We start from the raw sequence: 15,197 nt of genomic DNA, 5'->3' as shown, positions 1-15,197 counted from the left end.
ACTTCGCTGAGGCTGTCATTATGATGACTATCCTATCATTCTTTCATCCTATGGTATATGGATATATACAGCATCTGCATCCTTCCCTCCTCTGAATCATAGAGTATAGCAGTGGTGTGAGGAGTTTTTGTTTTTGTTTTTGGATCACTCCTAGTGGGAGACCATATGGATGCCCAGGGATCAAACCCAGGCTACCTTCTGTACTCTCTCTCCAGTTCCCACCCCCAGTAAATGTGACCCCTGGACTACTGCCAACTGCACCAATTTGTTCTCTAGCAGTGTCCACTAAAAGAAAACTCAGGGGGCCGGAGAGATAGCGTGGAGGTAAGGCGTTTGCCTTTCATGCAGGAGGTCATCGGTTCAAATCCCAGCGTCCCATATGGTCCCCCGTGCCTGCCAGGAGCAATTTCTGAGCCTGGAGCCAGGAATAACCCCTGAGCACTGACAGATGTGACCCAAAAACCAAAAAAAAAAAAAAAAAAAAATAAAGAAAAAAAAAAAAAAGAAAACTCAGGCCAGGAACAAGGTTCAAATGGTAGAACACAGCCTTGCTTAACACTCACCACTATTCAATCCCAGCACCCCAAACCTTGGCTGGTGTGGCCCATAGTATTAGTGCAACAAGAAGGAAAGGGAAGAAAAAGAGAATGAAACTTGTGTGGCCAGAGAGCAAGCTCAGAAGGCTTTGTATGTACACATGCTTTGTATGCCGGAACTCTGGGTTTTCCCTAACACTGCATGGTCCCCTGAGCACCAGCAGAAGTGAAAATCCCCCTCTAAAGTCCCCTATCCCCCAATTTTTTTTTGTTTAGCTTCTTCCTGTTTCTTGTTTAAATTATTATTTTATATACATATTTTTTTGGTCTTTGGGTCATATCCGGCGACGATCAGGGGTTACTCCTGGCTCTGCGCTCAGAAATCGCTCCTGGCAGGCACTGGGGACTACTAGATGGAATGCTGGGATTTGAACCACCATTTGTCCTGGGTTGGCCATGTTCAGGGCCCTACTACTGTGCTATCTCTCTGGCCTCTTGTTTAAATTCTTAGAAGAGGAAACTGGTCGGCTCAGTTTATTTTGTAAAATCAAACATCTTAGCTGCTTCTGGGTGTAAGTTTTTATTATTAGATCATATCTAAATGAAACATGCAAAAAAAAAAAAAACCAGCCCAAGTACTTTTTTTTTTGTTTGTTTTTGTTTTTGTTTTTTGGGTCACACCCGGCGATGCTCAGGGGTTACTCCTGGCTGTCTGCTCAGAAATAGCTCCTGGCAGGCACGGGGGACCATATGGGACACCGGGATTCGAACCAACCACCTTTGGTCCTGGATCGGCTGCTTGCAAGGCAAACGCCGCTGTGCTATCTCTCCGGGCCCCCAAGTACTTTTTAATACTAATACTGCTTCTGCTATGACAGAAGCACAACTCACGTATGCCTTTACATATACTGAACACATTGTATGCGGCGGACTTTGATACTAACCCTACTGATAAATGGGTTTGTCTAATCCAGGGGTCCTCAAACTTTTTAAACAGGGGGCCAGTTCACTGTCCCTCAGACCACTGGAAGGCCGGACTATATTAAAAAAAAAAAAGACATTCCTATGCACATTGCACATATCTTATTGTGAAGTAAAAATACAAAACAGGAACAAACACAATATTTAAAATGAAGAACAAGTAAAGTTAAGTCAACAAACTTACCAGTATTTTGATGGGAACTATGTGCCTGCTTTTTTGGTGGGTGTATTTTGAGGACTCCTCTCCTGCTGGAGAGTGAGAGGAGGAATCTAGAGAAAGAGGGGATTTGAAGGGTGTGGCACATATCCCACACATGCACACTCCAACCCAGACGAGTCAGCCACTAAGCAGAACAGGCAGCAGCGGCAAAAACATCTGGCAGATTAATTAAAGGTCCTTGGCCGGCCTCATGTGGCTCATGGGCCATGAAATTGAATATCTCGGTCTCAATGATAGAACCAAAAACCTTGCTTTTGGGAGGCCCTGGGTTTCATTCCAGCACCACTACCAAAAAAATAAAATAAAATAAAAAGATCTGAATTCCTATGGAACCTGTGGATGTCAACATCGACTTGCATGTACGAACCAGATCTCCCCAAAGTGCTGGTGTTTCAGCTTATCTGGCTAATGTTAAATAATGGTCATTCTGATCTTATAAAAGCCAGAGTTTTAGGGAAATTGAGATTTCTAATTGCTAACAACCATCGTGTTTTCACATCTGGACTGTTGGGAAATGATTGATGAGTGTGTTTTCCTTTACAGAGTCTTGGCAGTGCCAGCAAGTCCGGAACATTAAGCAAAAAACCTGGTATGTATAATAATGAAACTGAAAACTTGCTTCACTGTTTATTGCCCTTTTGAAGTTACAGTTTTGGGGGTTTTTTCCTCCCTCTTTCAGAGATTGCTCAAGTAACTTCAGCATACGTGGCTTCTGGTTCTGAACAACTGAGCCTAGCACCAGGACAGTTGATATTAATACTGAAGAAAAATTCGAGTGGTTGGTGGCAGGGGGAGTTACAGGTAATGGTCTTGAACACTTATCAGTTCGTTTCATAAAAGTAACATACATTTATTTTAAAAATAATTTTTAAACCACATGGACTGGCGCTGTGGCTCTGTGGCAGAGGACTTACCTTACATGTGTGAAGCCTTGGGTTTGCTCATTGAAACACTGCATGATCCCTAAAGGACCAGTGGGAGTTACCCCCAAACACCACTCCAAGAAGTAGATCATGACTACCACCCAGTGTTGCCAAAGAGGGGGCCAGAGTGGGACAATAGCCAGCCAGAGAAGCTCCCTTGATCCCTTAATCCCCACTTGAGGAATCAAGCCACAGCTCTGCATGTAGGAGGCCTGCCTTGCTCCCTGGAACCACCACCCATAGCAGTTCCCAAGCACAGAGCAGGAGTAGCCCCTGCACACCACTCGGTGTGGTCCCCGAACAAAAATAACAGCAACACAATAATGATCATGATTTATTTTTATTATTTATTTAATTTTTCTAGTCTTTTCCCTGTCCATAATCAGTAAAGAATAAGTTTTCTTTAGGGGCTGGAATGATAGCACAGCGGGTGGGGCATTTGCCTTGCATATTGCACATGTGGGTTTGGTCCCCGGCACCCCATTTGGGCCCTGAGCCTGCCAGGAGTGATTCCTTAGTGCAAAGCCAGGAGTAATCCAAGCACCACCACCTATGGCCAAAAATAAATAAATAAATAAAAATAAATAACTAGGGGCCGGAGAGATAGCACAGCAGTAAGGCGTTTGCCTTAGACGCAGAAAGACGGTGGTTTGAATCCAGGTATCCCATATGATCCCCCTAGCGTGCCAGGAGCGATTTCTGAGCATAGAACCAGGAATAACCCCTGAGCTGCCGGATGTGGCCCAAAAACCAAAATAAATATCCAGAATCTTCTTGGATAACTGTATGAAATTTTAACTTTTGCAATGCTTTATAGACTATGGCCATAGGGGCTGGAGAGATAGCACAGCGGTAGGGCATTTACCTTGGACATGGCCAATCCAGGACAGATGGTGGTTCGATTCCCGGAACCCCAATGGACACCTGAGCCTGGAAGGAGCAATTTCTGAGTGTAGAGTAACCCCTGAGCATCACCAGGAGTGACTCAAAAACCAAATAAATAAATAGAGACTGTTGTCACAGTTTCCTGAAGGCATGACTTCAGGGTCATCTGAAGTGCTTTTAAAGATTGACCCAAGAAACTGGGAAACACAACTTTCCACAAATTTCATTTTTGGTCTCCTGATTAATTTCTGATCATTTCTGGTTTCTTGATGTACTCTATGTATCCCATTTTAAGGGTTGATTTGGACTTCCTAAGAGTATTTTAGGAAAACTTTTATGGTATATAAGAGTGTTTGAAATAGGCCCCAAGCAGGTTTCTCTAGATTCCCTTCTCAGCAGCACACTTGAGGCATGTTGAGTTTTCTATTTGCTCGCTATTGACTCGGTAGACAGATGGCAGAGTTCAGGGAGCCCCCAGACCACCCTCAGGTCATCTGTTCACTGAGACCAACTATACGCTCAGTGTGAGTTGTTAAAGAGATAGATGAATGTTTGCCCAGAGAAATCATGTCACAGGCAGTCAGGTCAGAGCATTTGTCTCTCCTCTACTTTGTTATCATGGCCGTGTCAACATTGGGGGAATGGAAGGATAGGCCAGTGCCAGCCAGAGAAGCTCCCTTAACCTTGGTGTCCAGAGTTCTCCTGTCACATAGACACAGCTGAATACCAGTGTGGTGCATTCAGTCTCTGGTTCTTCTGGAGGCTGAGTGGACTCCACAAGACTGAAAGCTGAGCTCCCAGTGTCAGCCAGTGTTAGACTCTTTGCTCGAGGTCCCCAGGAAAACAAACTCTGCAGTCAGGACATCCCAGAGGTTTAGAGATGATCTCCCAGAGGCCAAAGACAAGAGCCAAGGTTGGATTTTGCTGTTGTCTTAGTGATGAGTAAGTGACACATGAAATTATTTGGGTGGGCCAGAGCAAAAGTACAGCAGGTAAGGCCCTTGCCTTACATGTGACTGATCAAGGTTTTATCTGCAGCACCACATTTGAGTCCTGCCTGGAGTGATTCCTGAGTGCAGAGCAGGAGTAAGCCTAGAGCATTGTCAGGTGTGCCCCCCCCAAAATAAACAAAATAAAAAGTTTTAAGGGGCCAGAGAGATAGTACAGTGGGTAGACAGCTATATTACATGCGGCCGATCTGGGTTTGGTCCTTAGCACCCTAAATGATGCCCTGAGCACCGCAGATAGAAAATAAGGAACTTGAGTGTGTAGAATGTAGGAATTTGCGTGTCATCCTTGTGCAGGGGCCATGCTAATCTTCTCTGTATCGTTCCGATTTTAGTATATGTGCTGCTGAAGCACTACTAGAATGTCGGAATTTGATACATGATATGTTGTAAAATGTTACCAAAATATCTTCTAACCCCCATCATAACTCATAGTCAGAATTTGTTTCCTTGGGGCTGGAGAGCTAGCTCAGTAGTCTGGGTGAATGCTTTGCATGTATTCAACCTGCATTCAATTCCCAATGTCCTATGGTTCCTGAACACTAGAAGGAGTTCTGTGCTGTCAAGCCTAACCCACAAATAAATAATGTTTCTTATAATGAGAGCTTTTGTGAGTATAGCAGCTTTCACATATATCATACATATTATTATTAGATTGTAGATTATCTCAGCAGAACTTATTTATTTATTTATTTATTTATTTATTTGGGGGCTCAGGAATCACATCCAACTCTTAAATCAAGAATCACTCCTGGGGCCGGAGTAGTGGCACGGAGCAGTAATGCGTCTGCCTTACCTGCGCTAGCCTAGGACGGACCATAGTTCAGTCCCTCCAGCGTCCCATATGGCCCCTCAAGCCAGGAGCGATTTCTGAATGCATAGCTAGGAATAACCCCTGAGCGTCACCAAGTGTAGCCCAAAAACAAAAAAAAGAAAAGAAAAAGAATCACTCCTGGCAATGCTTGGGGGACCATACATGATGGGATCAGATTGGGGTTGGCCACATGCAAGACAAATGCTTCACCCCTGCACTATATGTCTCAATAATTACTTTTTATTTTTCTCCTCGTATTAATTTCACAGGCCAGAGGGAAAAAGCGGCAGAAAGGATGGTTTCCGGCCAGCCATGTGAAGCTTTTGGGTCCTAGCAGTGAAAGAACGACTCCTGCCTTTCATCCTGGTATGAGAGCAGGTTCACTTGTTTTTGTTTCATTTTATTAAAGCTTGGCAGCACTTTCGATTGAGCTGATGAGATGGACAATATTAAGAGCATACCTGAAGCTATGCCCACCCGTTTGGTGCCTGGAACCTTAAGCCTTTCAAATCCTGCAGGCTGTGACCATGGTGGTTCTGGTACCTTGGTAACAATTTATAATATATTGGTAACAATTTGGGTTACCAAAATTGCAGAGCACCAAGTGGCAGGGCCATCCTCGGGTCTGGTGGGTAGTAAACTGCTGGGATTGGCCCTCAGGTCCCTTGAGCATCGCTTGAGGGGCACACACCCCCCCCCCCTCCAATGTCTATGGTTTCTCTGTCTAAGAGTTATAGGCCTCTGAGAATACCTTTCTCAAAAGTCTATTTAATAGCAGCCAGTTGTTCAGTGAGACTTGTACCTTACTGGGCAGTTTTCAAAGTGGAATCGTCCTTTCTTAGAAGGAGCAATTCTGGGTTGGCAATAGGGTTCAGCAGGAAAATACTTGGTTTGGGTGTCTGACTGAGACCCCAGCTTCAACCCCAACACTGGGGGGAGGGAGGCAGCAGTTCACATGGGTTGAGGGGCAGGGACCAGGGGTCAGGGACTCCTCAGCAGTGTGCAGGGGCCCACAGTCTCCTAGACACATGCGACCTGGTCCTGGCTGCCAGTGTTTGGCCCAGCAACCTGCTGCTGCTCCAGACTAGCTATCCGGGGAGCCCGGGGAAAAACTGCTTTCAGAGAATTATTAATTTTGATAACCAGGGACGGGGGTGCATTTGGTGGCTCAGAGCCTCTGAAGGGAAACATAAGTCCTAGGAAACTTGAGCATTGGGTTCTTGCATAGTGATTGGTGTGAACCATCTTTTTCCCCTTTGGCAGTCTGTCAGGTGATCGCCATGTACGACTACACAGCAAACAATGAGGACGAGCTCAATTTCTCCAAGGGGCAGCTTATTAACGTCCTGAACAAAGATGATCCTGACTGGTGGCAAGGAGAGATCAACGGGGTGACCGGCCTCTTCCCTTCAAACTACGTGAAGATGACAACGGACTCGGACCCAAGTCAGCAGTGTGAGTAGTTCTCTCTGTTCTACCTCTTACCTAGCACGTCACAGGACTTGGCCTGACTTGGCTGCTCTCTGGGTCAGCCTTTAAGGCACCGCTTACTCTGTGGGTTCGTTAATGGGGAAAAGGGAAAAAAAAAAAAGAAATCCTGTCACCAGACCTAAACTTCCTCTGCTTTCCTTTAATCCTCTTGTCCTAGTTTCAGATCTTATTAGGAAAATTTATTGGGAAAAAAATTTAAGTCTGCCTTCCTTCCTTCCTTCCTTCCTTCCTTCCTTCCTTCCTTCCTTCCTTCCTTCCTTCCTTCCTTCCTTCCTTCCTTCCTTCCTTCCTTCCTTCCTTCTTTCCTTCCTTCCTTCCTTTTCCTTCCTTTTCCTTCCTTCCTTCCTTCTCCTTCCTTCCTTCCTTCCTTCCTTCTTTCTTCCTTCCTTCCTTCCTTCCTTCCTTCCTTCCTTCCTTCCTTCCTTCCTTTCCTTCCTTCCTTCCTTCCTTCCTTCCTTCCTTCCTTCCTTTTCCTTCCTTCCTTCCTTCCTTTTCCTTCCTTCCTTCCTTCCTTCCTTCCTTCCTTCCTTCCTTCCTTCCTTCCTTCCTTCCTTCCTTCCTTCCTTCCTTCCTTCCTTCCTTCCTTCCTTCCTTCTTTCTGGTTTTGGGTTACACTGGTGGTGCTCAGGGGTTATTCCTGGCTCTGTGCTCAGAAATCCCTCCTGGCAGGCACAGGGGACCATCTTGGGATGCCAGGACTCAAACCACCGTCCATCCTGGATTGGCTGTATGCAAGGCAAATGCCCTGCCACTGTGCTATCTCTCTAGCCCCTAAAATTTAAGTTTTTCACCGATTCCTTAGTATGACAGCTGTCTGGACTGGAACTTCCCTTGATCACTACATTTACCACCTCCCTATACACCTGTTCAGAATTTCCCTTACTATATGCCATCAATTTGGCCACTAATTATTTATTTCTACATATATACGTGTCATCCAGGTTAGGAAAATTTAAAGCTCACTTAAAATGCTTGTTTATTAGGAGGTGGTTTTTGGGTTTTGTTTGTTTGGGGCTTTTTGTTTGTTTGGTTGGTTGGTTGTTTTGTTTTTATTTCCATACCTCATGGTAGAAAAGATGAAGAATTAAAATGTTTCACTATTAGCACAAGGGTTAAGATCTCAAAGCATGGGGCCGGGAAGGTGGCGCTGGAGATAAGGTGTCTGCCTTGTAAGCGCTACCAAGGAACGGACCTCGGTTCGATCCCCCCGGCGTCCCATATGGTCCCCCCCAAGCCAGGGGCGATTTCTGAGCACATAGCCAGGAGTAACCCCTGAGCGTCAAACGGGTGTGGCCCAAAAACCAAAAAAAAAAAAAAAAGATCTCGAAGCATGAACTTGACTTTCAGTGAAAGTATCTTCTATAATGATCTTACCTTATATTTAACAACAGTGTAATTGTAAATTAAGACACAAACAATATCTGGGAATACGTTTCAACCTTATAAAATGGATGTCACACACAGACACACACATATTTTCTGTGGAACTTTTTCTCACAAAATGCATTGTGATTTGTATTTTTACCATATTTGTGACATTAGAACTTGTTATTAAGGACATATTGATAATAGTGACCCAGTCAAAGCTAAGATATACTAAGAATTCAGTGCCAGAGTTAATTTATTTTGTAGCATAATTTTTAAATACTCGTGTCTCTTATTTTCACTTTAGAACTTGTGAAGATGGTTCCTGGAACCTCCTTTCCTTTAGTTAAAGTAATTAAGTTTTTCAATTTGGAGCTAGGAGGAAACCAGTTCTATGGTTTGAACATCATTAATACTTCCTCAGAATTTTAGGAAAAGCATCAAGAAAAATTATAACGATTTGGGTTACCAAAAAAAAAATGAATGCTGGTGTTTATGGGCCACTTATGATATGGCTCTTGAGGTGTTTGCCGCTTTATTTGATCATTAGAAATGGCATAGAAGCACCTTTTGTACACCCCCACCCCCGGGCCTGAGAGAGGGAGAGACAGTTCAGCCTCTGGGTGTGGGGCCCTGAGCTGAAAATGCGGGAGGGCATCTGGATAGCACTTTCTCCAAGTCCAGCCCCTGCCATTCTATGATGCGAGAAAGTCATTTCCCGAAAGTGTTTTTATTATTGTGTTTTCCAGTGATGGAGCACTTTATTTTCTCCCAATGAAGTCTCACCTAATACAAATTTTATAGTTGGAGAGATAGTGTACACAGCTGACCTTGTTGGTTCATTTCCTGACACATAAGGTCCCTTGAACCCCACCAGGAATGATCCCCTAAGTACAGCTGGTATGGCCCCCCCCCAAAAAAAAAAAACAAAAGCATAGTTTCAGGCAGCCTCAGTAATACAGCATGTAGGGCTCTTGCCTTGTACATGACCAATCCAGGTTCAATCATTGGCATCCTTTATTATCTCCAGAGCATCATGGAGTATGGCCCCGTCCAAAAGCAGAAAAATAACAAAAAGCAAACAAAGAAGTTTAAAGTCCTAATAAGAGCAGCCAGAATCATAGCTCCTAGCATTTCCTTACCTCTTTCTACTTCCTCTAGAATAATCCTTTCAGATTCCCTAGAGATGAGTTTTAATCTTTTTGCCAGAGAAATCTATTTCATTCAAAACACTAACCACCTCCTAGAAAAATCACCTTCCTAGAAATTTAATTGACAGCATTGCTTTTAAAGAGTACATAGCTTAAAGCCCAAAATCTGGTTGCCAGAACATGTTTGTACATGAATGATACAGAAAATAGATCACCGAGGGGGCAGAGTGTGTGTGATTCAGACACCACGTGGCCTTCCAAGCACCACTAGGTGAAGTTTGGATGGCATCCAGTAACATGGGAAGAAACAACCCTTCGAGGAGGGAATAAAAAAACACACAGAAATTGAATTGTCATAAATTAATTGCACTGGGACATATTGACCTTGGAAATTGCTTTTGGCCAGAAACTACTTCATCTTTTAGTGTGAGAAGAATTGGCCTAGAGCTGGGCAGCCAGTCCAGTTAGCACAGCATGAGGAGGCCAAGGCCACTGGCCACTAACCACATGTATTCTGAACATTTAAAGTATGGCTGATATTGGGGCTGGAGTGATAGCACAGCGGGGAAGGTGCTTGCTTGCCTTGCACACAGATGGTCTGGGTTTAACCCCCTGCATCTTATATGGTCTCTTGAACACCTATAGGTGTAATTCCTGAGACTGTGGAGCAGCAGATAACCCCTGAGCATTGCTGGGTGTGCCCCCCCCAAAATAAAAGCCAGAAGTGAGGTTAATATGACCTAGAGGCTGGTCCAAGTGCAGTGGTATTTACAATTAATTGATCACAGCCAGTTACAGATTTCTTTGTTCCTTCTCCACTCCCACGGCTAAACTTGACTAGCCTACCAAAATAAATATGACCTAGAAACTAAAATTTTAATTTAATTATAAGAATATAAGCCTAAATATATCATTATGGCTGGTTGCTATTGTATTGGAAAGAACAATTCTAGAAAAATAGCCAATTTCAAATTCTCCTGAATGAAAAAGAATCTAGCAGTGTTGGAACACAAAAATAAGAAAAGGAAAAGCCATTTATCAGTTCACTGCAGATGCTAAAGGAAAAAAATTCTGAGTGCCTTAGATTTTACTTAATGAAGATGTTTAATGTTTGCATTCCTCAGTGTTTAGAAATTCGCTCAGGGTCCAGAATGATAGATAGCACAGCCAGTAGGGCACTTGCTTGCCTTGCATGTGTCCAACCTAGTTTGATCCCTGGCATCCCATATAGTCCCCTGAGCATTACCGGGTATGGCCCAAAAGTAATCCTGCCCCTGCCAAAATATAGAAATTTGCTCATTTGTTTTAACTATTCTTTGAGTGTCTACATAAGCATAACCAGGCATTTAAGATGCAGACATGAAAAGTAGCTGATCTCACGAGCTTTAGCATTTAGATCAATGATGGGGTAACTTCTTTCTCCCAAGGGCCACGGGGATATTCATAACGTCATCCACACGCTGCACAGTACAGGCAGATGGCCTGGACCAGAGTCCCCGACCTGATTTAGATGGTGCAACAACTGCTCTAATGGATGTTTTCGCAAATTTGTATTGGAAAAAGATCCCCTAGGCATTTATGGGGAAAAGACTTCCACAGAGGATTTGTGACTAAAGGCCAGAAAGGCACATTCTGAGCAGTAAGCAAAAGGGTATTGGGAGCGGGTACAGAGTACCACTTAGTCCATCTTCATTTCACCTATGGAGAACTGGGGAGACTGTTCGTTTTAAAAAGGGAGTAGTTTTCAAGCTGTCTTCCTTAGGAAGGGATCACCAGTGACTTGTCTGCTACCACACATCTGACTGGGGAGTCTGATTTTTATTTTTCTTCGGTTTTATTATGTCTAAAAAGTGAGTTACTTTATTGTTGTACCCAAAAGGATGAACCAAGGTTCATCAAGCAACTTGGAACAAAAGGGCTCAGTTCGGCAGTTGTGAGGACCATTTCAATTAGATTCCTCTGAGGCTCTCTGTTCTTCCTGTTGAAACTGTGCCAGGCATATAGCTCCCACCTCACCCCAACACCACCAAGTGTGGCTCAAACAAAACTGCTTTAATCACCCTGGAGAGCAAGAAGTAGAGAACTGATTTTGTTTCCTTGAGATCATTTTCAAAACTGAGGAGTCATCATCTAGCTTTATTTTTCCTAAGACAATAAAGAATAGGGTAAATTGTGTTGATAGCTGTGGAGTTGACTCACATTATGCTTGAGTTTATTAACTTAAAGTTTTATGACTTAAAAAGGTAAGAAAATGCTCAACCTGAGAAAATCAGGAATTGACTTGAAGTCATTGTAATTACATGCCAAAACACATGTTTTGGAAATGAACTATCTGGTCAAATTCCTTGTGTCCATAAAACTGGCTGACTTTTACATTGCGACGTAATGTTTCGTCGGCCTGACAAGTATTAGTTTTCTAAGTAATCAGCATTTCTCTAGAGGTCGCGAATCTGAATAGTCCCAATTTGTGTAATTGATGCTGCATGTCTAAGTCAGATTTCTCTCCCCCACTTAATTTGCATTATGTTCATTTTTTTTTCCCTCGTTTTTCTTTTTATAGGACCCAGTGTTGTCTTCCAGTGTGAAAGCACCCCAGAGACCCACTATCCAAGTTTGACTCTAGCGTGGAGACAGGGCGGCAGCCCTGGTCAATTCTCTCCTACACAAATCACTAACTTCGTTTGAATGTTAGAGCCACCTTTGGGATTATTTCTTTTGTGTTTCTAATTTACTGCTAAAATTTATTTGTAACCATCTCAAGGTATAGTGGGTCTTTTGTGTGGCTTTCCCTGCGGTTTTTTCTCCTCTGGCATCCTTGAGCAGTTTTCTTCCTTTTTGAATTTGGCAATCCCAGGGTCATTAGCATTGCACATTGAGTTTGCCCTGTCGTGGTGGGAGTTTGAACACACAAAGACCCACTATTTGCACCAACTGTCCTTGCCGGTTTGGAACGGGCTGCCATGCTTTTTCTACTGTTGCTACAACGTGTATATTTCGTAATGGGTTCCGATGAAGTGTGCCTCATTTTGCTCTTATGTCTAATCTAGCTCCAATCACGATGAGCGCTTCATTGGTTCAATATGCGATTCGCTCCTCTGTGTGCACTGTTTATTACTTTCTAATGCCAATGCAAGTACCACTGTTTACGCTTGTCCAAAGTCTGAGAAGCACTTGCAGTAACTCTTGTCTCTATTTCCTGTGTTTTGAAGGGGAAGCAATAACCCTGGGGAATGGAGGGGTTTCCTCACCTCTGATGGGAAAGTGGCCTGGGCTGGGTACCGCCATGGCTGGGTCTCTGCCCTGAGCCGGCTCCTTCCTCAACAGCTCTGTTGGTGCTAGCACATGTTGCTGCTACTGCTTTACTGAGAAACTAAAAACAGGTGGCTTTTGAGGACTAAAAGACTCTGTGATTGTAAGCTAGAAACTTGCCCTCGCTTAAACAGCATTTATCACTTGATATGTTCTGAAGTCAATTCATGTTACCTATTTTAATTAGGTTACAACATGTCCCAGGTCACAAAGGATGCTGGCTGGCATTAACTGAAGGTATCTAGTAAAAGTCACAAGAACTCCTTGAGGGTTTCAGGTCACCTGAAGCACGTAGGCTGGTTTTACCTTAGTAAGAGATGATAGCGGATAGGGTACTTGCCTTGCATGTGGCTGACTGGAGCAGGTTCAGTCCTGGCAGCAGGGAACATACTGTCCCCTGAACCATGCAAAGAGTGAGCCCTGAGCAGAGGAATCAGGAGTCAGGTGAGCCAGGAGGTGAGCTCTGAGCAGAGGGCTTAGGATTAAGCCCGGAAAGTCTATCAGGTGTACTCCTCTTTCCTTTCCCCCACACCCCCACAAAAAAATAACTTTGGGCAAGCAAATGGAATGACGAAGCTTTTGTTCCTTTATGTTCTGGAAACCTCTTTGAGACTTGAAAGATTGATCTATCTTGCCATCCCAATATCTCTGGTCCAAAGTTTTCTTCAATCCTATAAGCACCTTTGGCATAGGCCTTTTTTCCTTTTCCTTGAAAGGGAAACACTTAAAGATAAACATTATGAATGTGTATAACTGTGGGAACTCACACACATGAGAGAGAAATGAACCGAAATGAAAAAAGAGTATTTCGCAAACAGTATTAAACTCTATTTGGCAATCGGTGAGAGAAATTTATGCAATGAATAATGTTTACACAGTGCAGTGCAATCTGCTGTTGGTGACTGTCAAGGGTATTATCAGGACAGGTGTACATTCAACCAGTCTTCTTCCCTTCTTCCCTCACAGAGTTCTTAAAGAAAAAGTGAAACTGTTTTCATATCTCTGTGTTTAAAGTTGGAGGCATATTTTGTGCAATATTTATGTTCCTGTGCCTGTCATCATAAATGAATGATTCCAGTCCTAACTTCATTGCTTCAGTCCTAACTCGACAGCACTTGGGAAAGAATTAGCAGTTTACTCGGACCTTCACAAGGTCCAGATATCTGTGTCCCAAAGTACTTCCTGCTCTTGGGCATGGGTATGTATGTGTGTGCTCCTTGGAGCAGGGACTTCTAGTTCTTAGATTGCCTCTATGTGCCACCTCTGTGAGACATTTAAAAATGTGGCATCGGTAGGACAGTAATAATGTCACCTTGCAGGTAGAGAATGCGTTAGCTGCTGTCATTGTAGGGAGAAGCACCAACAGTGTCTGCAAGATTCCCCTGCCTTTCATAGGGCTGGGGCCAATCTCACCTTTGGTTTTCTAAACTACTACTTCTCTCTTTTTTTTTTGGTTTTTGATTTTTGGCCACACCCAGAGGCACTCAGGGGTTACTCCTGGCAAGCTCAGGGGATTATATGGGATGCCGGGAACTGAACCTTGGGTCATCCGCTTGAAAGGCAAATGCCCTACCTACTGTTCTATCGCTCTGGCCCCTATTTTCTGACCTTTCTGCTTTAGTTGCACCCTTGCTGAGTTCAGAGAAATGACGATTACTTGAAATCCAATTTAAACCCTGAGGTCAGAAGTCAGATTATAGATAATAGGATATGAGAATATGATTTAGTAAACATAATCTCTCTGATTTTGAAGTTGAGCTTATCTACTATCCTGATTCAAAGAAAAGATTTTTATAGCTCTTCACTTTGACACTGATTGTTAAAATTATTAAGAACGGTATTCAGGGAGTGCTTAGCATCTGTGACCAGCTTGAAAATAATGCATTCATCGGGTACCTATGGACTAAATCACATAACGATGTATTTACACTGAATGTCAGCCTGGGAAATGAATTTATGTATATCCCAAAATACCTCTCCTTATTTAGGTATTTTGTCACATATATGCAAGAAAACTCAAGTAAAGGAAGTTGTATGACATAAAATAATTATTGAAGTCCTTTTAAAAGTGCATGCACTCCTTTGCAATACCTCATTTGCAGCCATGTCCTTGCTTTCTTCCTAATTCAATATAAAAGGCCGCTTTTAATTTGCTTAGGAAGGAATGTGAAAAGGAGACTGTCATATATACGGAATTGTAAAGGGGGACCCAAGTGAGTAAATCCATATCCTGTAGAGGATAGAGAATCAATATATCTTTTTATTTAAAAATTATACTATCTGATGATCATTAAAGTATGTGACTAATTAAACCTAACAAGTTTTCTCGTAATGAAAAAGTAAAATCAGTTCTAAAATCAAAGCTGATTTTTTTTTTAAGGAAATTGGAATCAACCCTAACCATGGTGTAATTTCTAAAATTTATCTTATCAAATGAATACAGTTATTAAAATGCTGGAACTACTTTTTTAGTGTGTTTGCTTCGTCAGCACGTACCCTAATGTACGATATGAAT

The 15,197-nt window shown here is 43.0% G+C and overlaps 1 protein-coding gene and 1 non-coding gene across 2 annotated transcripts in view; one reads left to right on the top strand and one right to left on the bottom strand.

Annotated features, from left to right (window-relative positions):
- Positions 1 to 15,197, top strand: part of ITSN2 (intersectin 2) — a 103,921-nt gene that overhangs the window by 64,782 nt on the left and 23,942 nt on the right. Inside the window, exons 25-28 of the mRNA XM_049784465.1 lie at positions 2,281 to 2,326; positions 2,417 to 2,538; positions 5,636 to 5,732; positions 6,630 to 6,821. Coding sequence (XP_049640422.1) covers positions 2,281 to 2,326; positions 2,417 to 2,538; positions 5,636 to 5,732; positions 6,630 to 6,821 — 457 coding nt within the window. The remainder of the gene's footprint in view (positions 1 to 2,280; positions 2,327 to 2,416; positions 2,539 to 5,635; positions 5,733 to 6,629; positions 6,822 to 15,197) is intronic.
- LOC126025191 (U6 spliceosomal RNA) lies at positions 4,804 to 4,907 on the bottom strand. Its single transcript, XR_007501234.1, has one exon. It is a non-coding gene; the product is annotated as a U6 spliceosomal RNA (small nuclear RNA).

This window comes from Suncus etruscus, chromosome 12 (assembly GCF_024139225.1).
Source record: "Suncus etruscus isolate mSunEtr1 chromosome 12, mSunEtr1.pri.cur, whole genome shotgun sequence".
Lineage (NCBI taxonomy): Eukaryota > Metazoa > Chordata > Mammalia > Eulipotyphla > Soricidae > Suncus > Suncus etruscus.
This window is presented reverse-complemented; position numbering and strand designations above follow the sequence as displayed.